The sequence below is a fragment of the Astatotilapia calliptera genome, chromosome 5, assembly GCF_964374335.1.
Source record: "Astatotilapia calliptera chromosome 5, fAstCal68.1, whole genome shotgun sequence".
In the NCBI taxonomy this organism is placed as follows: domain Eukaryota; kingdom Metazoa; phylum Chordata; class Actinopteri; order Cichliformes; family Cichlidae; genus Astatotilapia; species Astatotilapia calliptera.
The window spans coordinates 13,357,566-13,380,826 of NC_137426.1; the positions used below are offsets into that span (position 1 = coordinate 13,357,566).

The 23,261-nt window shown below is 38.7% G+C and overlaps 1 protein-coding gene across 1 annotated transcript; it reads right to left on the reverse strand.

Annotated features, from left to right (window-relative positions):
* Positions 1 to 12,537: 12,537 nt before the first annotated feature.
* tomm34 (translocase of outer mitochondrial membrane 34) lies at positions 12,538 to 22,611 on the reverse strand. Its single transcript, XM_026167312.2, has 8 exons — positions 22,373 to 22,611; positions 20,727 to 20,876; positions 17,805 to 17,904; positions 17,355 to 17,507; positions 16,582 to 16,754; positions 16,224 to 16,371; positions 14,928 to 15,054; positions 12,538 to 13,170 (listed from the first exon to the last, which is right to left on the reverse strand). Exons 2-8 carry the CDS (start codon positions 20,854 to 20,856, stop codon positions 13,069 to 13,071), a joined length of 933 nt encoding a protein of 310 aa, XP_026023097.1. The 5' UTR covers positions 20,857 to 20,876; positions 22,373 to 22,611; the 3' UTR covers positions 12,538 to 13,068.
* Positions 22,612 to 23,261: the final 650 nt, after the last annotated feature.

Below are 23,261 nucleotides of genomic sequence, written 5' to 3' on the forward strand. Positions count from 1 at the left end.
AAATCAAAAGCGCCTCACCTGCCGCATAATCAAACACTCACCTGCTTTTGTTTCTCTATTTAACAATCCCTGCACTGGGCTTCAAAGAAAAATGATTTGGATAATGATTAAAAGCAAAAGCACATACATTCCACCTTCACGTTTGACTCAATTTAGGATATTTTCCACCGCAAAATGGGACGACCCCAACCCACCCTCCACCTGCTCCTGAAATCCACCTCCTGTCGGGTGCTGTTGAACATCGAGTACTACTGTCCCCCCCCTCGGTTATAAACATGTTCATTTATCTTTGCAAATGCTTGTTTTTTTTCTTTGTCTTTTTAATTACTTTTGTGTGTTTGTATAACAAATCAAACTAATCTTTGTGGTTTTTGGAGACTGTAAAATTGTAAAACATTTTTAGAGCTTAACTGTAAATCTGTCTTTTGGAAAACAGAACGGTTTTGTGGATCTTGTTCGTTGAACACATGCTTGCAGAGAACTTTTGAAGCCGTTGCAGTCAGCTGCTCTTTCACGCTTGGGCTTTTTTTTTTTTTCCCTCTCCTTTCACCCAGTCACTTTTTTGTTTAGTTTTTTTGGTACTTATCCCCTCACACCATCCCCGTCCCAGACCCCTCGCTTCCCTCTGCGCCCTCCTCACTGCTTGCACGGGCAAGTTCAGACAAGTTCTCACTTGCTGCTGAATAGTGTGATCAACCAGCAAGAATGCACGCTTTCATTTATCGCAGTACAAATCTGCTGCCGCAGAAATTGTGCACTCTGTGGACCGACACTTAAACTCACTGCTTCCTCATTTCTTACCTGATCGTTCCAGGTGAGCTGCAGAGGAAAAAAATATCAGTAAGATGGACCTAAAAATACAAATCGGACTTGATTGTGAAATTCTGCTAACAACATGCAAAAATATTTGGCCTTTTTAAGCTCGAAACTAAAATGAGACTTGTTAGAGATGTAAACAAAGGAAGCATTGTTTTTAAATGTCACCTGTGGTGCAGTTAGAGTCCACAACAGGTGCACGTGTGGGAGGGAGAACACGTAGTTCGGACCAGTTTTGCTAAGCATGCGTATATATGCCGAGGCAATCTAAAGATCTGTCCACTGCATCAAAAGGAGGCAACGCTCAATCAGCAACTTACGGTACATTTTCTAGCTCATTTTCCAATCTCACTCCTGGTTTTCTTTTCTGGCAAACGTTTCCTCCCAGTTTTTGCAGTCCAATATCAATATACTGTTCGCGCTCTGAAGCAAGGCAAACCCCCACAATTGACCCCCGTTTTTAGACTGAGATGTGATGAAATATAGGCGGACGTCAGCTAACCAGAAATCCTGTTTTTGTTTTGTTGGTAGCGCTGCCCCCCCGCCCCCCGCGCTCAGTGTCACAATAACCTTGTCATCAACCATCTCGACATTCCACTCTGTAGGTGTAGAGAAGTCATACGTCTCAATGTTTTTGTTTTACTTTACTTTGCTGGGGACACATGTTTTCATGCACTGATGTTTAAAAGGTTGGAAAAGCAGGAAAAAAAAACAACCCAGTTCCTCCCTCCTGCCGCTCTTTTTCTCGTTAGCTGAACAAAAAGGCAGTTATTCTACGCTTTTTAAGGAAAAAAATGATCCCATGCAGTAGTGAATGTGGCACCGAGCCTGTCTGTATATCTGGTATCTGAAATCATTTTGTTTTTACTGACCAGTATTCTGCTTAAAATAAAAAAAAGGAAAAAAAAAATAACCCAAAAAATAACAACAACAAAAAAAGTTTGCTTCTGTGACGGTTTTATTGCTTAGCAGCGCACGTGGTTGTGAAAATTTAGAGTTAGCTTCAGGACACCTATAAAAATGAGAAAATGACAAAAAAAGAAGAAAAAAAAAAAAAAAACACCCTTCGATACCCCCCCACCCCACACCCCTCCCTGGTTATTGACGTAATAATAGATTTGTGTATGTCTTTTAAAAAAAAAAAAATTCCAACTCTAGTTTCACCTTACATGTTATAAACAGGACAAAATGTAAAAGACGATTTAAAGTGAAATAAAGGTTTTATCAGTTCGAATCGGCCCTCTTCTGTTTATTATCACCAATGGCCACATGGTTTTTGTTTGTTTTGGGGGTTTTTTTGTTTGTGGAGTTTTCTGATTAAAGATGAACGCCGTCCAAGATGTCACATCTGGGAGTTAGTGACAGCCAAAGTCAGAAACGAGTTTTAAAGCACAGTTGAGGCAAAAATGCAAATATTCAGCAGTACAGCAGGAGCTCGCTGTATTCTTCTGCTTTTAGAACGGTCGTTTGTAAAATAAGGAAGCATCAGATGTTTGCTGTCTTTATGAGGTCCGAGTAACTATAGTTGGAACTTCTGCCTCTGATGTTTTTCTCTTCCCTCTACCTTCAGCCATAAAGGTTTTTCTTTGGTGTGTTTAGATATCAACGGATTTGCATTTTATCAGAAAGAAACGTCAGCTCAACGTGGCTTTGATTAAATTGTGGACATTAAGCATCACACCTTTACAAACTCTTATCGAGTATCCAGATCCAGAGACTCAATCCATGCATGGCTTGAAGGGAATTTTCATCAGCATCAGACTTTTTATATTCAATTTATATTATTTCTCGTGTAGTGGTTCACTTCCTTTATAATTTTGCTTTGTATACATGCAGAACATAATATGACGTAACAAAACTCCACTTCTGTGCATCCCTTACAGTCATCTGAATGATTACCACAGCCTGATGTAGCCACTGTGTTGAACTGGGCATTTTGAAGCCTCAGTGTTGGGATTTTGGAACCAGAAGTCGCCATGTTTAGTTTATTTCAAGGCTATTTAGCAAGCTGCATCGTTACCCTGTGAAGGTAGGATGTGAAGACACAAGTCAGCTTTTTTGGCTAAAAAACAGACTCGTAAAACACTAGAATTTCACTCGGAGACTGAAGCACAAGGTGAGTCATAATTTTAGTCAGATAACCAATTAAAAATGCTCCAGAGGTCTCCGACAGCTCACACGAATAGGTTACATTTGGTTCTATGAAAATGATGAAGGGGAGGCCTCTCAGATACTGATGACTTACAGCTGTCTGTGTCAGGACACTTGTAAGGAAAAGTAGCCCCACCCCTAACCCCAATATCCAGGTGCATGAGTTATTGAAAACATTGATGACTGGGGCTGTACTTTCCATGGAAACCAGAATCACTTTGTACCAGCTGGCAAACATCTTTTTTTTTCCCCCCATGTGTGTGACGTGTGTGTGTGTGTTTGAGATAAGCGGATGGATGTTGTTGTTTTTTTTTAAATTTGCTCTTCACTGAATATTTATGGTAACCTCTGAACACTGAGTTGTAGGGATTTAATCAATCGGTCTATGAGAATGGGGGGGAAAAACCTTACCAGATTAAATTGCCAAATCTCGTGATTAAGATGTTCTTCTATGTATCATTCACTCAGGCCTATTATGACATCTTGCATGTCTGCACGACACACTGTATAGCCTCTTTTACATCAGAACCATGATCCTTCAACTTAACTTTCACTTTGTGAAGTGGAGGAGCTCGGAGGGAGCTGGGTGGGGCAGGAGAGAAGTGAAGATGTCTGTCCAGAAAAGACTTCCAGGGAGTAATCTAAGGATGTTTTCACATATGTACTATTTAGCAGTGGCGTGTCCAGCGGGGTGGACACCCCCCCAACCAGACTGGCCACCCCAGGTGCCACCCCAAAGGCAAAACAATAAAATTCAATCAAATATCAAATGTACGATTATGTTTTCACGGTGAAGCTCAGATATCCGAGTGTAAGTGAATGCAGCATTGGCTTCTGCGCTATGTGCATCAAGTTAGCAAAGGTAGGAGAGCCAAGCACGAAAGACGGCACTGCACGAAACAATTTTTCGGTGAAAGAAAATGAGGACAGAATAAATGTCCCGGTAAGTAATATTAAGTTTGTTGAGTTTAGTAAACTAAGGTGAAATTAGAATACCAAGGAAAAAATTACACTTAAAGAATTATTGCAGCCGTCGAATATTTCAGACAGTATGCTACTGAGGGCAGCTAACATAAGAGTTATGAGTTATAAGATATAATCTAAGTCGTAACATTGCTGTATGGAGCTGCAGATTTGGTTGCAGGTTAACATAGCTGGACTGGCCATCGGGCATACCGGGCATATGCCCGGTGACTTATTTTTTATTTTTTTTTGTAATGGCATGAACAATGAGAGGTGGTGGATTGGCCAGATGCAGGTCGATGTGTAAAAATAACTCAGTTGTTTGATGGTGTCTATGGCGGGGCTTCCACAGAGGCCAGCAGGTGGATGAGGGAAGGGGAGGCAGGAGGAGAGCCCCGAGGCGGCCACCAGTCCGAGTGTCAGGTGAACTGAACTTCAGGTAAGAAGTTATGACCTGCAGTCTATCTGGGTCAGATATAAACCAAGTTTAGGTGGAGTTTATTTTTGTTGTGCTGACTTTTTACTGTCAGTTACAATAACTCGTACTGCGTTCTAGCCAGCTTGACGGAGTTTTTATACAGCTGGGTGGGTGCTATGATGTTACTGATAGTGAACTTCTCTCATTCTCCCCCCTCCCTCTCCTGTTGCTACTTCAATCATGAAACTGATCAATGATCAGCTGATCGGCTTTTTTCTCTTGTTTATTTATCGCCCACTTTGCGCCAGAAAGGAAACCAGCAGATGTCGCGCTAAACAACAGCAGCACGTTTAAGCTTGATCAGCTTTTGTTAGAATTTATTTAATATTAATTTCTAGTATCAGCTGATGTTGGCTGGAGCCACAGCTGTAAACCTGCTGGTCATGATGTCGGTTTGGTTATGTGGTGAGAGGGAAACATGAAGATGAAACCAGGAGATGTCCTTACTGGATCATCAGAGCTGAACAGATGATGGAGAAACAGGTTTACCTTTTAGGTGACATGGATGAGTTGAAGGGAAGTTATGAACTGTTTCTGAGAGACAAATAACACCAGGATCCTTTTTTATGTAGCTGACAGCTGGTAACTGTGCAGGGGCGGGTCTAGGAAAGTTTTGCCAGGGGGGGCCAGGTAGGGCATTAACAGGCAAAAGGGGGGCACAAAGAAATACCTTTCTTTCTTATTCTCATTTAAAATGTCTCGCTTTTATTAAATAATTATCTAAATCTTACAACCAAAGTTTTTATCTGATGTAAAATGTATAGAAATCATACATATACCAACAAGACGGTGTACATATGGAAAAGATATATATAAATTTTATAAAGTTTGTATCTGTCTTGTGTGAAACTTATATGAAAAGCATACAAGAGTAAAAACAGATATAAGATCCCTTGAAAGATTATATAATGAATCTTGTATGTTTTGGATACTAAAACAACATATGAAAGTAATAAGAAAGTGGCCACTTTCATGAGTAAATCATGTAAGTTTTTACTATTTCTTTTCCATATGGGACTGTCACAACAGCATTTGTTTTCATTCAAAGGCTTTATGGCTTTAATACCTGGTGGGCCGGTCTGTAGTCAAAATGCCCGATTTTCTGTCCCAGTCCAGCCCTGCAGGTTAATACTGGCAGTGTCACCATGCCAGCTGACTGTATTTCATCATCAGCCAGTGTTGTTCTTGATCAATATTACCAAAGTTTACCATAAGGCAGCATAGAAAGTATTTACTTGCTTTCAGGTTTCATTCAAATGTTAGTCTTTTCAGTTGTTTCCCCACTTTTTTCCTGTTTCAAAATCACCAGTTTGTGAGAAGATTATCTTCTTTTTTTTAACAGGCAGATAAAGTTTTACATTGGAATTGGCTAATTTGTCAATTGTTTGTTACAAATGTTCGTATTTTAATATTCAAAAATGTTTTTCCCAAAACATATGTGCACTATATGTCAGTAAAAATACTATGCAAATATTGCTGTCCTTGAATACTGAGTAAACACTGACAAAGCACTGATTGTATCTCTTGTACTTTATCAACACAGTATCTAAAAACTTTGCACCATAGTGGTTAAAATCTCATTCGAATAAGAGTTAAAAGCGCATTCGGTTATTAGGTTTATAGGGTTATTGAATTATGGTTAACGGTTGGTAGGTCTGTGAAGGTTCTCAGTCATCCAGGTCATCGTAGTCAAAGGAGCTTGCAAGCTCCTTTGATTAACGGTTGGTAGAATTTTTTTAAACTTTATCTGCCAATTACATCTGCCACCCTTCTCCAAATCTGTGCCCCTACCTGGCCCCCCCAACAAAAATGTTCTAGACACGCCACTGCTATTTAGGTGCTTATAATTGATCTCTGCTTGGTTTTTGCTGTGGGATTAGTTAATTTGTGCAAATGCCATCACAATATCTGGGTCAACCGCTCGGACTACAGAGCTACATCTCCAGAGAGTTTATTCTATGGTGAGAACATGATTCAAGCTCAATCTGACCTGACTACCAGGTGTACACTGCAATCTTCCTGTAAGCTGGTATGCTTTGCATTCTGCAGCAGAGTAAACAAACTATAGCAACTATCCTGGTGCATTTAGTTTGCTGGAAATGGTCTCCAAATAAATATAAATCTTAAAGGAAAATGTTCTTGTTACCACCCTTTTTCATGTGTTTACATTGTTATATAAGATGAATGTTCTCACGTGGTTTGGATGAGGCCACCCTTGGAGTTTCGTTTAAGAAAAAAAAAAAAAAGCTACAAGTTTGCAGATCCATCAGCTGATTCAGATCGAATGAGCAATGGGTGTTAAAAGACCTTGATCAAACAAACCTGCCTCTCCCTGAACCTGGATCTGCAGGTTTCTTCTGGTTAAAATTTAGTTTTTCCTTCCCACTGTTGCCAAGTGCTTGCTCAACAGTGGTTGATTGAAGGTGCCTTGAAGGAGCTGCTGTCATGATTTGGCGCTATGTAAATAAAACTACTGAATTGAATAGATGTACAATGTTGGTACAGGATCAACATTTCACCTGGCCAGTCACGTCTAAGCGTTCAGGTAGCATTACCCAAGAAGCTATTAAGAACTTTCACTAGGAAACTAACATGACTAGCCTAAATTTGGCTAACAAGAAAACGATGATACAATTTTTTTTTTTTTTTTTTTTTGTATAAATTAATAAAGAAAACATCTGAAATGCTTACCAGAAGAGTTTTATATAAACAAAGGGGTTTTTCCCCTCCACATTCCAAGATATGACCGTTGATCCTGGACCAACATTATGAGGATGATGGAGCCTCAACACCAACACGGGGATATCAAATAGACCAGTATAGACTACATAAAGCACATGACATCACTTTGAAATGTTTATAAATTTCACATCGGTCTCACTGTTTGAAATGTATTCTAAAACTTTTTGAATTGGAAAAGACTGCAAACGTAGCACCTCCACTTTATACACTGAAACAGCCATCTATCTGGAAAACTTTACTATTGTTATAGTTGCCATATAAGTGGGTTTGCAGTTATAGTAAAGGAATAAACAACCATCACTTTTAAAAAGGTTTGACTTGAGTGTGAAATTACATCAGTGGAAAAAGTTTAAATGTTTGAACCAATGGGAAGGGGGGAGAGGGTTTGCTTCAGGCAGCTGGTTTCCAAGAAAAATGGAGAGCCAACAGAATCTAAAGGCACCTCTGCTACAAACAACTATTTAAAGCCGGAGGAATTTTACCCTCCAGTATCCCCTGAAGTGAATATTACTGTGATGGAGGACCACGCTGGTCCCAAGTCACGTCAGTTTGAGGCATTTGCTTCAGCCCCAGTAACGCCCAGAGCCACTGCTCTAAGAGCTGATGAAATCTGCAACCGTTTCCAAGCCGTCTGAGGGGAAATAATCTACTCCTCCAGTGCTCACACAGCATCAAAGTACAAAACAATGCACCAAATATGAGAGTTACCTAAAATATCCTGTGAAAGACGGACAGGATGGCGATGGAGTGGTTAGAACTGGTTTGAACCCCTGCTGGGGCCTTTCTCTGTGGAGTTGCATGTGTGGTTTTCCTCCAGGTACTCCGATTTCATCCTGCAGCCCAAGGACATCTATGCTAGGCTAGGTTCACTGATGATCCTAAACGGATTCATCACAGATGTGAAGAAGATAAAGTGATATGTGAACTTGTGACTCTGAAATATCTGACTATATGAACATGACGCAGGTTCAGATACACTTGTATTTAATTTTAACATGTTTTTATATATGTTTTTTCAGGACTGACTATGGCAGCAGTGATCTTTTGAAATGCAGATTTAGCTAAAAATGTCAATATTAAGTAGAGGATGGATCATCGGGTGTGCAGCTCAGAGTCTGCACTACCTCTAAACACCCCCTGAATATATCGGGCTCTGGCTGCTCGAGTCTTTCGTATTTTTATCTGTTTGAGCTCGTTTTTGCTCTCCGAGTGTTGAATCCACTTTGATGTGCTGTCTTTCTGAATATTTTATTGTGCGCACACTCAGCGGGGTGAGAGATTGAGTGGTGTGAATGTAGATGATAGTTAACTGCTACTTGAGCATTGTACATCTATTAATTAAGGGCTATGCAGGATTTCTGGATCTTTCTTTGTGTACAGGAGATATTAGACCATTAGTTTTGTGCCCAGAACTATGTAATTTGGTAAAACTGAAACTGAATTACTGAAGTTAGTTAGTCAAGCTGAGCATAATGAGACACATTAGGAGGTAAAGAGGTGTTAAAGGTTACGTCAGGCCTGATGAAGAACGGTTTTGTCTGTGAACCTTATTTTTTTTATTGACTGCATTGCAAAATGCCAACCTGTTTTTCTTTTTGTTTTTTTTATCTGTAGTTCACAGGAAACACTATTAGATTTGACAGATACTTTCTTTTTCTTTTAGAAAACTAGTTGAGAGGAAAGACAAGCTGCTGTAGTTCTTTGTAAGTGCTTTACAGTTAAGTGAAGTTGTTGGCTTCTCTCCTGCCTGACTGAACTGGACCGGATCTGGGGAAGGAGTCATGTCTGAGTGTGCTGCCAACAAAAACAGCACTTATCTCAATTTCTTGGTTGCACTTTCGATTTGAGGCTGACTTGTGTGTACAGATGAGGAGGAAAACCTCCAAACATAACAAATGGAATTCGATGTTTTCATTTGACTATAAAATATGCTAATCTTTATGTAAAAAAAAAATAAATAAATAAAAAAAGCTATGCTGATGATTTCTGACAATATTTTCACGGACCGGCCTTTAAGTTGTTGCAGATAAATAATTTATGCATAACACACGGGAAAAGACCCAGGGAAACAGCGTTAACGATAAAAACGATTAAAAAAAATAACGATAAAAACTGGTAAACACCCTGAAAACTATACATTTCACACTCGAGCCTCAACTCTCGCGGCCCGGTATCAAACGACTCAGGGACCGGCCCGGGGGTTGGGGACCACTGAATTTAATGACTCTGAAAGTGGTATGGTTGTTGGTGCCAGACAGCCTGGTGTGAATACTTCAGAAGGTTCTGATCTTCCCAGAGTTTCCCACATAAAGAAGAGAAAGTATCCAGTGCATCATGGGAAGCCTCTCAGCAGTCTAGGCCTATTATAGCATAACTAAGGGATGGTTCAGGATAAGCTGATCCAGCCTGTAACTATTGGAATCAGTTTTTTAAATAAAGGGAAGTTTTAAGACTAATCTTAAAAGCAGAGCGAGTGTCTGTCTTCTGAATTCAAACTGGGAGCTGGTTCCACAAAAGAGGTGCCTTAAAGCTTTTTGCGCTGTCTCCCATTTTGCGTCTGAAAGCTCTAGGAACCACATGTAAGCCACCAGTCTGAGAGCGAAGTGTTTGGTCAGGATAATATGGTACTATGAGGTCTTTAAGATGGGATGGGGCCTTATTATTCAAGATTTTGTAGGCAAGAAAGATTTTAAGTTTAATAATTCGTGTCATATTGAAAAAAGATTGCACAAAGCCATCCAGATTTTAAAAAAATTATTTCTTCTTGCTGTTTATGTTACATAGACACAAGCAAATCCATGTGTAGTTGTGTATAAATCAATGAGACGATCAAATCCTACAGTAAGTATGACGCTGTATGCAGCACCTGGTCAGCTTAGCAAATTGGGGGAAACTGTAAACCTGTGTCACTTGTGTCATTTGTCTTTTTTAGAAGCAGCAACACCAACACATATACAAAATAAGGTATCTTAGCACTTAAAGGGGTAAGCTAATAACTACCAAGCTAGTAGGGGTGTAGTTAGTTTGTCTTACTTTCATCTGATGCTCTGCCAAGTGATCAAGTGCTGTCATATTTTATTTTAAAGACTAAAAGAAGGTAGAGCATGCTCAATCTTTTTTTCCCCTCAAATTTATTTGCAGTTAAAACAGAAGCAAGTGACAAAACTAAAATAACAAACTGCAAAAACAACAGTGAGATAAAACAAAGGATCAAGCATAGATGTGCTTCAAAGTTTCCCTGAATGAATAACTTGATATACATGTGGAGGTGCTGTCACTGAAACAAAAAACATGATTTTAGCTTCAGCAGATGAAAGATGGACACAGGCACTTTAGTCAGGATGGAGATGCTAAGCTACAGCAAGTTAATAAATTTTACTCTATCTACAATGAAATAGAAAGTTCACAGAATGAGGCAATACTTTGTACATAAGGACCCGTGTGAGGACACTACTACTTGGTTCACATACTGCATATGTCAAGAGAAGGGGAACAAGTCGACGTTCCGAAGCTAAAGTACCAAGCCAACCTCTCTCACTTGGGACAGAGAGAAATGAAATGAAGCAAAGTAGTAAGAATGTGGTGTCCAATAGGTGACAGAGATAATATATGCAGATAACCAGAGAAGGACTCCGCTCTTAGTTATAATTTGAACCATAAACAGACTGCACAAGTCTTACAACCTGGAAATGAGTTGGTATGTTTTATTTCCACTTCACTTGCCTTAAAGTCAGTGCATTTTTTGTTTGTTTTTTTAAATGTATTATCTTATTTATTCTTTTTTAGATGTTCAAAAAAGGTCTGCGGTTAACAGATTTTCATACTTTGTTCAGTTAAGCTTTTCTTGAGTCGTCACCATCGAAGCCTTCATGGTTTCAAAAATCCAGTAAGACTCGTCCATCAAACAGCCCGTTCAACAAGTCTTTCATTGGCTTGTAAAAAATGTGCAAGGAGGTGACGGCCACCTGAGAATTTCTACGCTCTCACATGCCCCATAACAGCCTAGTGGTGTGACGTTAAAGTTAGAAGCAACCTTGGTGAGGTTTGTTTATAGCAAGCGAGTCAAACATGGGTCCAACACACCCATTACATGTCAGGTGACAGTTCGATCAATAACAACTACATTTTTATCAATAAAACGTACTGCTGAGATACCAGCATGGATCAAAAGCAGTGAACTAAAATACTATCGTTAAAACTGATGGCTCATTAAAACAGTGGAACATTTACAGACTTCACATCTTTAGCAGGTCAGCTAATGTAATTTATCAGTGGCTCTCGACCACTGCAGGTCAAATTGCGCCATATGTGGCCCTTTAACTACAATGAGTTGAACACCCTTGGTTTGTGTCCTAACATTAACATTTTACAGCTCGCAACTGCTTATTCTTAAAGCACAAACATATCATGAATTTTTAAAGATCATCATTCTGTACAAAACGTACAGGTATTACAAAATTTTACTCCCCACTGAGCCTACTTCCTGGGAAAGTCTGAATCACGTTTTGGCTGAAGGAACCGGGGCAGTACGAACTTCTGGGCTGGCCTACAAAAACAAAAAGGCAATTCTTTTGTTGACATCAAAATCTGCAGCATCACTACACCTTCCTACATCGGAGTAATTAAGAAGAAATGCCAAAGAAACGTTTTCCTTTATTCCAGGAAATTAAATCCAAAGCATACATACTGTAGTGATATGCTGCAAAAGGCTTGCTACTTGAACTCTCACACAAACAGCTCTGCAGGCATATGACTGCCTCACAAGTTAACTAGATCAGACTCTACTGAGGAAATCTATGCAAGCTATCCTATATGGCATGGACATTATAAATATCAAAGGACCTAGAAACAGAAACATGTACTCCAAACATGGGATAAATAAGTACACTACCTGAGAGTAAAAACATCTGAATTGGCTGTTACCTTGAAACTTAACGTCTATGATCACCAGTGTTTACAGAAGCTTTGTGATTTAACTCTAAAGTGGGCTTCTCAACAGCAACTGATTTCTAAGGAAAAACTCTTTCAGTTTCTGTCAAAACTTTTGGGATTCATCAAACTTTAAGATAATATTTTATCCATGGTTACCTAAAAGACCTCAGCCTGCTAATATGAAGGCATTTTTTTGCCTTCCTCATGCCATTTATGGCCATGTAGTGGTACCATGACACTCAAGCTCCGATAGTAAGCGCCAACCCTACCCACAGAGCCACCCTCTTTGCTATTCCTGTAGTCTCTCAGATTTCTATGTCATGTCTGATTCAACTTGGCTTATTTTTTGGAGAATTCAGCTGCATCTCAGATTTTGCATCAGCAAAGTAAACTTGTTGACTGACCTGTTTCACAGGGTTTGAATATGATCATAGTTTTTTGTCTTGGAAAAGTCCTTAGGTGCATACCCTTGAGGTAAATTTATTTGTCAAAACATACATTAACATCAAATTTAAGTTCTGGCACCCAGCAGGAGCGTCACGTTAGCTGACTGCCTGCTCAAGTTTTACAAATGACGATGGTAAACGTTTATTCTCAGAACCAGGTTGAGGTGTGTGAGTAAAATAAATAACCATAAATACTGGATGATTGGAAACTGACAAGCTAAAAGTGGTAAAAGAAATATTTCCAAGGCTGCTTCATTCCTATTCCAACATCATTTCTAAGTATCCAGAGCTGATGTGGTTTTCTACAAGCACCTTGAGACCAACTTCATGTCTGTTCAAGTGAGAGTAAACACATCAAACAGGAATTCAGTGAAGGAGTTTTGGGAAACACGGGCCTGGTCTTGGACTCACAGACAGTAGAATCATGTCACTGTTCTGCTATTTTCCACCAACTGATTCTTATAAAAAAAGATGACTTTGGCTTCTTGCACTCAGAGCAGTGACACATCCTTACTGCTGCCTCTAGTCCCTGACCTGTCCTCATTTCTTCTTCTGCACTTCCTGCAGGAGCTTCAAGGCGGCCGAGTTCTTTGGTTCCACTTTCAGCAGAGTGTTCAGATCGTCCACGCAGGCTCTGACGTCCTGCAGGGGAGAAGGCAAAAAGTTTCAGAGATTAAAAATGAAACAATGCTGACAAGGTCAGAGAAACTGAAAGTAAAAACACCCCAGTAGAACAGAGTCAGTGACCAATATCTGCATAAAAACAATCAACACAGTTCAGAACAATGCAATTTAATCCACAGTTGACGTATGTGCTTTCTCACAAGGTGAACTTGAACATTTTTAAAAACAAACCAGCTTGGAACTAACAAGTAAATAATAATGTCTCTTGCCCGCTGCCTTATAGTTTGCATATATTTTGCTATTTAGTTTTAAATTTTCATTCATCTGAGAAAACAACTCAATCAGTTTACTTTGAGAAGATCCCCTTGCCATTATTTTGATAGGACCTGAGCATCAACTGAACTTTCTGTTTCATGTTTCCCTGTGAACAGTCTGATCAGATTGCTGTTGTTGTGGCAGTCTCGACTGTCATCCTGTGACGGGTCAGGGTCTGATTCCACCACGTTGGACTGCATCAGGCAACAGTAGTCCTTGTTCTGTTCTGGACATCTATTTGGAAGTCTTGAGGCTCACAGACCAGATTCAGAGCAGAACAAGGACGACTGCCTTTGGGTTCAGTCAAAGACAGTAGAGGATGAGGAAGAAGTTGATAACTATCCCATTACTTTTTGTCACAAAGCATATGTGCTTTATTATTTATTTATATATTCACAAATTCAATCTATTTCTATGGGAAACACTAAACATGGGTAAACAAGTGACACTAATCACATAATGAAGGCTCTCTTGTGTTTAAATACACCTCTGTTTAGCTACCATTTAATATTAAAACGGGATTACAGTCACACTTATGACTGTAAGTGTGACTGTAATCCCACATGACAAAATAAATGTTCAAACTGATTTTTTTCTAAATTCCATCTCAAAGTAGATCAAGATACAAAACGTCACCCAGCAAAAAAACTAGTCATTTCCTTTAGTACTTTGTGACAAGGAAAAAAAATGCCGTCCAAAACGATGAAAAAACGAGTTCCTCTCTGCACAACCAGCTGAATGATTTAAAGCCCACAACTAAGACAGGAACAGCTGGTACTAGGTGGTTAGCATTGACTGAGCTTTAAAAAAAAAAAAAAGAGTGAACGAGTGACTAGTGCCCTAGTCTGGGTAACCGGTAGACAATGCCTTCTTGTTTCTTCTCTATCTGAAATAACTACTATTTTTATTCACATCTTTAGGTGACCTGATCTTGAACCCAGCTGAGATAGTGCTAGCTATGATCAATGATGTAGTATTGAGATTCACAATCACAGGAAAAGAAGAACATGAATAAAGAAAATACATGATAAATCTTTGTTTATTTTGCACCCCCGCCCCCTCTTTTTGTTTTCTTGCGCTGGCAGGTTATCTGTTACTCAAGGCAATGGAAGAGGAGACACTGATAATTGGATGTCTAGATAAAAATCACGTTGAACAATATGAGGTGGAAATGAAGAATCGACTCTCTTCGTGTCTTTTTGACAACTCAAACCTCCAAACACTGACTTGAGCTTTTCACTGCATGTAGCTGTGAGTGCCGAGCTTACTGTCTCTTCTGTGTGTTTTGACTACTAATGAGGAGAGACTGTCAGGGGAAACGCTGGTAATTATCAAGGCAGGAAATGCTTTTTATTTTGTCGCTTAGCTTGAAAACCTGCAGACACTTTTGAAACTAACGTCTGATTGCGCTGTGTGGGAATCAGAAGCTGGAGCGCGGTGATGAAGACTCGTGCTCTTACCTTGAGTTCCTTGTGAGCCTGAGCCCTCCTGTAGAGAGCCTTGACATTGTTGCTGTCAATCACCAGCGCCTCGTCACAGTCTCTGATGGCGTCTCTGTACTGCTTCACTGACAGGTAGCACAGCGCCCTAATCACACAACACACAGTAAACCACATTTAAAACATCTGGGCGCATCTTTATTTATTTGAAGGTCCAGTCAAACAATAATGTTGCCATGATGTATTAATTGTCAATCTAAAATGCTTCACTACATGTATAACACTCTGTGATCAGAGCACTCCAAAATGGATGAATCTGAATTTGTATTTATTTTCAGGTTCTTCAAGATTATTCATTTTTTTGTCTAAGCTTTTATTTGACTGACACACCTAAAACGTTACCTTTAAATGCTTTCTAGCCTCTTCATTTGTTCATTTTTTACTGAAATATTTTTAAATGTGAACTCCATTTCAACGAACTCTTTAAATAATATCCAGCTAAAGTGTTTTTTGTTTACTTTTTAATTTATATTTATCTTAGTCCAGGGCCATCATGTGATTCAGACTGATTCTTTACCATTCATTGTCAGAAATCCACATTAAGGATCCTCCAAAGAAAATATAACAAGCTAAGGGGCCGAATTCATGTCACAGTGCGGCAGAGAAATAGAGTCCCGGCATTTCTTTAATATTTTTTTTTGTGTTTGTTATTGTTTTCTAGTGCTACTGTGTTATGTTTACTCATGTCAAAAAGTCAGGAAAGACTTAAGTGTAAAGTAATATCTGTGTACTGAGCTAATGATTTTAGCATTTTTGTCCAGTCACGCAGAAAAACATGACTCATCTACTGTGCAACAGCAGTTAGTCCATATAAGCTACAGCTTGCAAATTTCCATCAGCCACTAAAAAACAGGCTTAATAGGCAATGGGCATTACACAGAAACTGCCCAACATAGTACAAATGCCTCCTGATTAAATAAAGCAACTGAATATTAAAGCAGAGAAAAGTTATCAAAACAAAAATCTTAAAATGTATATTATGAATACCATGTCATCTTTAAAGTTTTCATAGGTATGCAAATCCCTTTAACACAGTTTCAACGATATTGAAATCATCCACCTTTGTGAACATATTACTATTCTTATATAGTCAGGTTTTTTATAACTGCCAAAGCTATATTTAGCTAAATCTGTAGGAGTCTTTATTTTATAAACAAACAAAAACAGGACCAAATAATATATGATGGTTGATATATTCGTTGGAGCAATATTAAATACAACACTGCAGAGACACAGATGTTGATGATCAAGGCTCACCGGTTGGTGTAGGTGGTGACTTCTGTAGGGTTGTGTTTGAGGCTCTGGCTGTACTTCTCTATGGCCTTCTTGTGCTCTCCTTTCTTCACCAGGGCATTGCCTTCTTCTTTTAAGGCCTGAGCTTTCTTTATCTCTTTATCACTGGGAGCTGAGGAGAAGGTAAGGAAAAGGTGGGGGGCATAAAAAAGAGAGTTTGAATATGATAATGCTGCTCCGTCTCTAAGTAACTTTTAAAAAAATCCAATGAATGGTTATGTTTTCATGAAGCTGGTCAACTCTTTGACACTAACAAGGAACTCAGTCAATTCAAATCAATAACATAATTTTAAATAACATAATTTTTCATAAATCTATGTACCAGGTTTTTTTGTTTGCGTTGTGCCATTCTGCTGAGGTGTTGGACTTTGTTGGGTGACATTGCCTGCAGACTTTTGGGCAAGTTTTTCCTTCACAGACAGAGGAACTGTGGGAATGGGAGGAAGCTTTTCTCTCCATGACGGACCGTCTGTCTCTGTGAGTGCCTTTGTCATCCTGAGAAACAGTACAACAGTGACAAGAATGTGAACAGAGAAGAAGCTGAAAAACAAACTTTTTGTGCTTCTGCCCACAAGTTCAGGTTCTGTTCTTGAACTATGGAACCAAGGAGTCAACACTTTTACTTTTAGAGATACTGTGAAGACACTTCTGTTAATGTATTTACAAATACTCATGTGTAGGTCTAATGTCAGGTCTGTGTATTTTCATTATGGTTTCATAATCTCTTTCTTGGGGACGGGGGATTACAGAACAGTGTTTAAAACCTACAACAGACCAAGAAGATGCATAAACCATCTGTTTTTTTAAACCTCCTAAAACAGATATTTCTGTACTGATATTTCTGCAAAACTGTAAATTGTAAAGTGTAAACTGGTTAGATTTGTTTATTTCGATCTGGAAAATCAAACTCGGAAACAACTGTGATTGGTCTACTTGGCAGTAACATGCCATACAAACACAATATGTTGATATTGTTCACAGTGCGATTGGAAAGGCTCGTATTAAGGTACTGCAGCTATAGAAACTCAGAGATGGTGAATATTATATTGTAAGCTAAAATATAACCATCACTCAGCTAGCTAACAGACAACATACCTGTTGGTGCCATCGTGAGCTGCTGCTATGTTGCAGTCAATCTGTAGAGCAGTTTTGTAGTCTACGTAAGCTTGCCTATAACGCTCCAGAGCTTCGGAGGCAGCAGCACGACGAAGCAGAGACTTCACATTGAACTGGGATAACTCCAGAGACCTGAAAGAAAACATGTTAAAATCATAATTTAGATAATATTTTGATAATGAACAGGCTGAAAATGGACGTATCGTCATTAAAAATTTAACAATAAGTTTAATGGACAAAACTACAGAAGTCAATATACAGAACAGAACAAAACATTGCTTTTATTTCATGTACTTGAGCGTCTCCCTTATGTTACATTACCAAAGGTTGGATGTTCTCACACAATCAAACACCCCAAATAAGAAAATCAGGGTGTAAGATCTGAGGAAAGAAAGATGCATGAAATCCAAATTGCAACATCACACTCACATATTGCAGTCTTTCACACATTCCCCACAGTTGCCATCCTTCAGGTAGCTGGCTGCACGGTTTGAATACAAAATGGACAAATCCTCTGGATTCCTTTTACCTTAACAGGAAGAAAACGATGTGTTTAAGAGCAGATCGTCAAACAACAAATAACCCTATTAATCTGAAGACATGTGCAACTGTTAGAAAGAAAACATTCATTAAATGACCAGAAAACACAAATCACACAACACAGCATTGTAGTGTTGTCAAGCACATTGTAAAATATTTTTAAGTCTTAAGTCTCTACTTATTGCAACATGGCATCAATTCTCAAAAACTGCTTTGCTGTTCCCTGATGCTACAATAGCCATGTTAGAAACTGCGACTAGCGAGGAAGATGAGGGATTTGATACAATTTAATGTTGCACTCAATTCTTATAGCATTTTGCCTGTACTGTAATACTAAATACTAATTGCAGTACTAATTGCACTTATGTGTGCAGCTCTGCACACATAAGTGGAGGAAGCAGATAGAGAGACTACCTAGACTGAGTATATTCACTTGGGATGTCAGTGTACACACACTGATTTTCCCCAAAGAGGTTTTAGTCAGAGCCAATGGAAAGGAAGAAGAAAATAAAAGAGCACTGGTTTTACATTCATATGGGTTTCATTTTATTGTTTAAGACCTTTTTTACTAAATATCTTCTGCTGCTCCCTTATTCACAAGGGGTCACCAGAGCAGGTAGCTTTGCATATTTGTTTTGGCAGAGTTTTATGCCAAAAGCCCTTCCTAATATAAACCCACAAGCAAACTGTCTCTTGCCAGCGCAATAGCGCAAACTCTGCAGTATTGCACTATGGAGCCACTAGGACAATTTTTTGTATGTCAGTTTAAAAAAGAAGAAGAAGAAAAATGTAGGGATGGGAATTAAGAACCAGTAATAGGTTCCCAATAATTCAATTCCTTGGAATTGTTGGTCTGCTTGCCTATCGATCCTGCTTATCTGTGTGCTGGAGGAGGAAAATAGCGGTTCAGTCTACAGCATGTACTTATTTTTATTGCACAAAAGGATGAGAGTGCAAACTACATCCAACACAGAAACAACTGCATTATGTTGCTAATACAACTTTGGCCCTTTGCAAGCATACTAACACTAAGCTAGCCAAGGACCCAGAGTGATGTTAAAGCTGAGTAAATACCAACCCCTGAACTCAAACCCTGAACTTCAACAGGTAAAAAACGGATGAGCAGTCAGGCTGCAGCCTCCGTTTCTACTTCTATTTTTATGGAGAAACACAAAAGTAATGTAATGTTTCTACAGTAGAATCATAATCACTGTGAAGTAGGGCTGCCACGATTTGTCGACTAGTCACGATTACGTCGACTATCAAAATCGTCGACGACTGATTTAATAGTCGATGCGTCGTTTGAAGCTTTGTAAGATCACAAAAGACGCAGGAATAAGTGGCAGGATTTAAGAGTGTAATAACGGACTGAAACAGAAGATGGCAGCATTGCATGTACAAGGATGTCAGCTACCGTTAAACCCCGAAGAAGAAGAAGCAGCTGTGTCCCAGCGCAGTTTCCAACAATGGCGGCAGCTAGTTAGTTTTAATGTTACTCTTATTATTCTTTCTGGGTCACAAAATAAACGTTTAACATATTTTCAGGCGAGAATGTAGCTGTGTAAACCTCAAATATCTGCTCAGTTTATCAGGACACCACATATTTTCAAAAGCGCTCCGACGTTTTCGGAGACATCTGTTACCCACTAGCTCGTTAGCGAGCCGGGGGCTAGGCTCACTAGCGCCGTGAGAACACCGGACTCCCCGCAAATCGTTTTCAAACCCACCGCCGTCTTTCGCTACTCAGGTTAAATATATATGAGTCACTTAGATAACTTAAAATGTTATTGTTTGGCTTTTTTTTTTTTAGTATTTTATTTGTTCCTGAGTAAATCGGTTTGGCTGAGATTAAAGGTATAGTTTTTACACAGCTGAATAAACGTCAAGCAGACAACTGATTATCAGAAGTGTGAGATGCTCCAGAATATACTCCAGTGTCCTGTTATATTTTAGATAGCAAGGAGTTTATTAAACTTCACCGAAACAATCTGCAAATTTCATTAAAATTTAATAAACTATCATCTTGTCTTTATTTTTAGTTAGCACCTTAAAAGCTTAAAGCTGTAAGCTAATGATAGTTATATAAGAGCAGATGCTGCTGGTGCCAATGGATGATGATCTGATTAGTCGACTAATCGCAAAAATAATCGGTGACTAGTCGACTATCAAAATAATCGTTTGTGGCAGCCCTACTGTGAAGTCTTCTTGTGCTAGTTTTCATCTTTGCTTTGTGTTCATAACTGAATACTAAGAGAAAGACTGTATGTGTGTCAGCATTAGGATTGGGGTTTTTGTTGAGGAACAGGAATGTGCCAGTAGGTTTATACTGTTAACTGGTAACTATCAGGTAATTTTACAGTAGTGAAATGTTAAAGTAATGAAGGTTATGAGCAAAGAATACTTCACTACTTCCTCTTGGGAGTAGTGAAGTACTACATTACAAAGTACTGCATTTCTTTTAAGAAAAGTGTTCTGTGTAATATATCTTTTGAGTAACAACCTCAATACTGATCAACAAAGAGGGGAAATACCTCCAGCATGCACACACATTTGACCACCACATGCAATTAATCTGCATGAATTTAATGTTTTTGGATATGCTGCTTAATGATGGTGGTGAGTCTCAAAGGAGCCAGTGAGAACCGAATGAGAAGACAACATGAACCTCTAATGGAATTGGAACCACTAAATTGATCAATTTTCATCCCTAGGAAAATGCAGATTTATATCAAATAAGGTCACAGGAACATAAAACGTACTTCACACTCATTTCTCGGTGAAGTGTATGCACGCTCAGGTTATAATACTTACTGTTCTTCTCCAGCGCTTTGATTGCCTGGCTGTAGAGATTTGTGGCTTCGCCATATTGGCCTGTCTTGAAACATTCATTGCCAGCTTGTTTCAGCTCAGCCCAGGACTTGGACTTCTGTTTTGGTGGCATGTCTTCTTGCTGGCTCCTACCTAGAATGATACAGTAATGGTTGGTTTATATGTGGATTAAAACATCAGACAACTCAAATGTAACTGAAATGACTCATCAATAAAATACTGGATTTCTATTCATACAAAGGAATAATGTGGACCTCGCCACCTCTGTGTGGTGGCTGAATGAGGCACGTGTTTCTACAACAATTTTGTAAAGAAAGAAATTGATATATTAGTTGTTACACACAGCTTTGTTTATGTGTCAGTCAAGAGAAGCTTGTATCTATATTTTTTGTCAAAGATGCTTCTTCATTGTTTTTTTATTTTTATTTTGTTACTGTATTCACCAGTGTTGGTCTGAAACGGACAATTAACCTGAAAAATGTGTGAAATTATTTTGACAATTAGTTCATCATTTTTTAAGTAAAACTAGAGGGAAAAAAATACTTTTTTAGAGATTTTAGTTTCTCAAAGAGGATTTTCTCCATTCAAAACTAGACAATTGTCTTCGGCTTTTGTTTTGTGCTGTAGAGAAACTGAAACAAAATGTCACAACAAGCCATATACTGAAAGTAATCACTACTTATAAAGTATATATTTTATCATCACTTCAATATAAAAAATTGTACCATAAGCACACCATGAGACTGCCTGATTAACACTAAATCACAAGAGTAATTTTAATTACCAACACTATATAGTCACATTCAGATGCAGGCAATTTTAGATTGACTAACAAGAATATATATCAAATAGCTTTGCTTAGTGCACAGAGGCTTATTTTTGTTTGAGGCCACTGGCAGGGCTGTAAATTAAAGAATTTTCCAAATCTGGAATTAATATAAAATATCTTGTCTAATCTTAAAAAAAAATTTCAATTAGTTACACTGTACAACAATTAAACAATTAAGTTGAAGTCATTTTTTTCTTGCAGTGGTGCTTTATGTTCTCTTCCACATGCCTTTACTTTTTAACCAATTAATTAATTAACATGGTGTCCACAAAAATGTATAGAGTGAAATCCTGCACCCAGCTCTGACATATAACATATGTCATATGACATATAACCACAAACCAATAAAAATACTTTCCACTTTCAGCTTCTGTAGCCTTACTACAACAACAACAACAATAATAATAATAATACTGAGATTTGATGGCAGCTAATAGTTTGCACTCACATATACCACAGGCTTAACTTAAATCAGTTAAACCTCAGGTTAAAAACCCCACACCAAATTAACAAACCTGCTCATCTAACTGTAAGCTAATCTGGTACCTAGCCGCTAACAGTTACACAGTCATATTCTGTTCATGACATTTTCTCCAAACCATTACTTAAATCCTACTTTCAAAAAGAGCCACAACTGAATCTTGTTTCCTCGAGATTTTGCTTAAAAACGCGTCTTACTCCCACTCTTTCTATGCGTTAACTCGCTAGCTAAGTAATGCTAACTCGTGTGGGTTTTGAATGGTGTTTTATGGCAGCTAACATAGCGTAGCATAGCTTTGCTACTATTAGCATGTCTTACCGGCTGCTCAGTCTGAGAGATCACAACGAGGAAGTTCCCCTCTTCACAAACTATCTGTTGCCCTTATGAACGTTGCTAATAATGGCATTACTCAGTGCATGTATGTTGTCCCGGTGGCTGAGACCCACACTCTGCCTGGGTAGAGTTTAGTACAGGGGGAGGTATATGGAACTTGCCGGCAGTCTCTAGTAACTTCTCAGTTTGCGATATCGGTTTCGCTTCGTTTTAACGTTGTGTTCAAGTACTGTGGTCAGTGTAGGACTTTCACCTGCATGGCGCGCCCTCTGGTGACCATCTGATCAAAGTGTGTTCAGAGACCAGAAACCACAAATGACTCACTGGTTGAGTTTTCAGCAGTAATCGCCACAATAATTTTAACTTTATAAGATAATACATGCAGATTTTTTTATATATGCTTCAGCTTTTGATCGCGAAGCTATAATAAAGCGCAGCTCGTTTTACTTTCGTGGTGAAAAGTCCTTTGCACTATCCTTTCTGTATCTTGAACGCCTCATGAGATAGGGAGAAGCAGTTGTTCGGTTTCTATTTAGAGAGCAAATTGTGTTTCGACATAAATCTCGCGATGGTACATCGTGTCCTATTTAAATCTAAATTTATTTATTTATTTTTATTTTTGGAATCTAGTTTGACGAGTACAATTTAAATGTACAAACATGAGTTCCTATTAGAGTTAGAAACCTTGTAAACGGAGTTGAGAAAATATATGCAAAAGAAGTACTTATAGTCTGAGACTCAGGCAAAATGTAAAAAAGAATTTTAAAAAAATTGCTCAGTTTTGAATGTTTACAGTGTGCCTTTGATGTTTGGGCCGGTTGGGGTCTCTGTGTGCATGTTTTCTTTGTGCTCAGGATCTTGATCCTAATTCTAG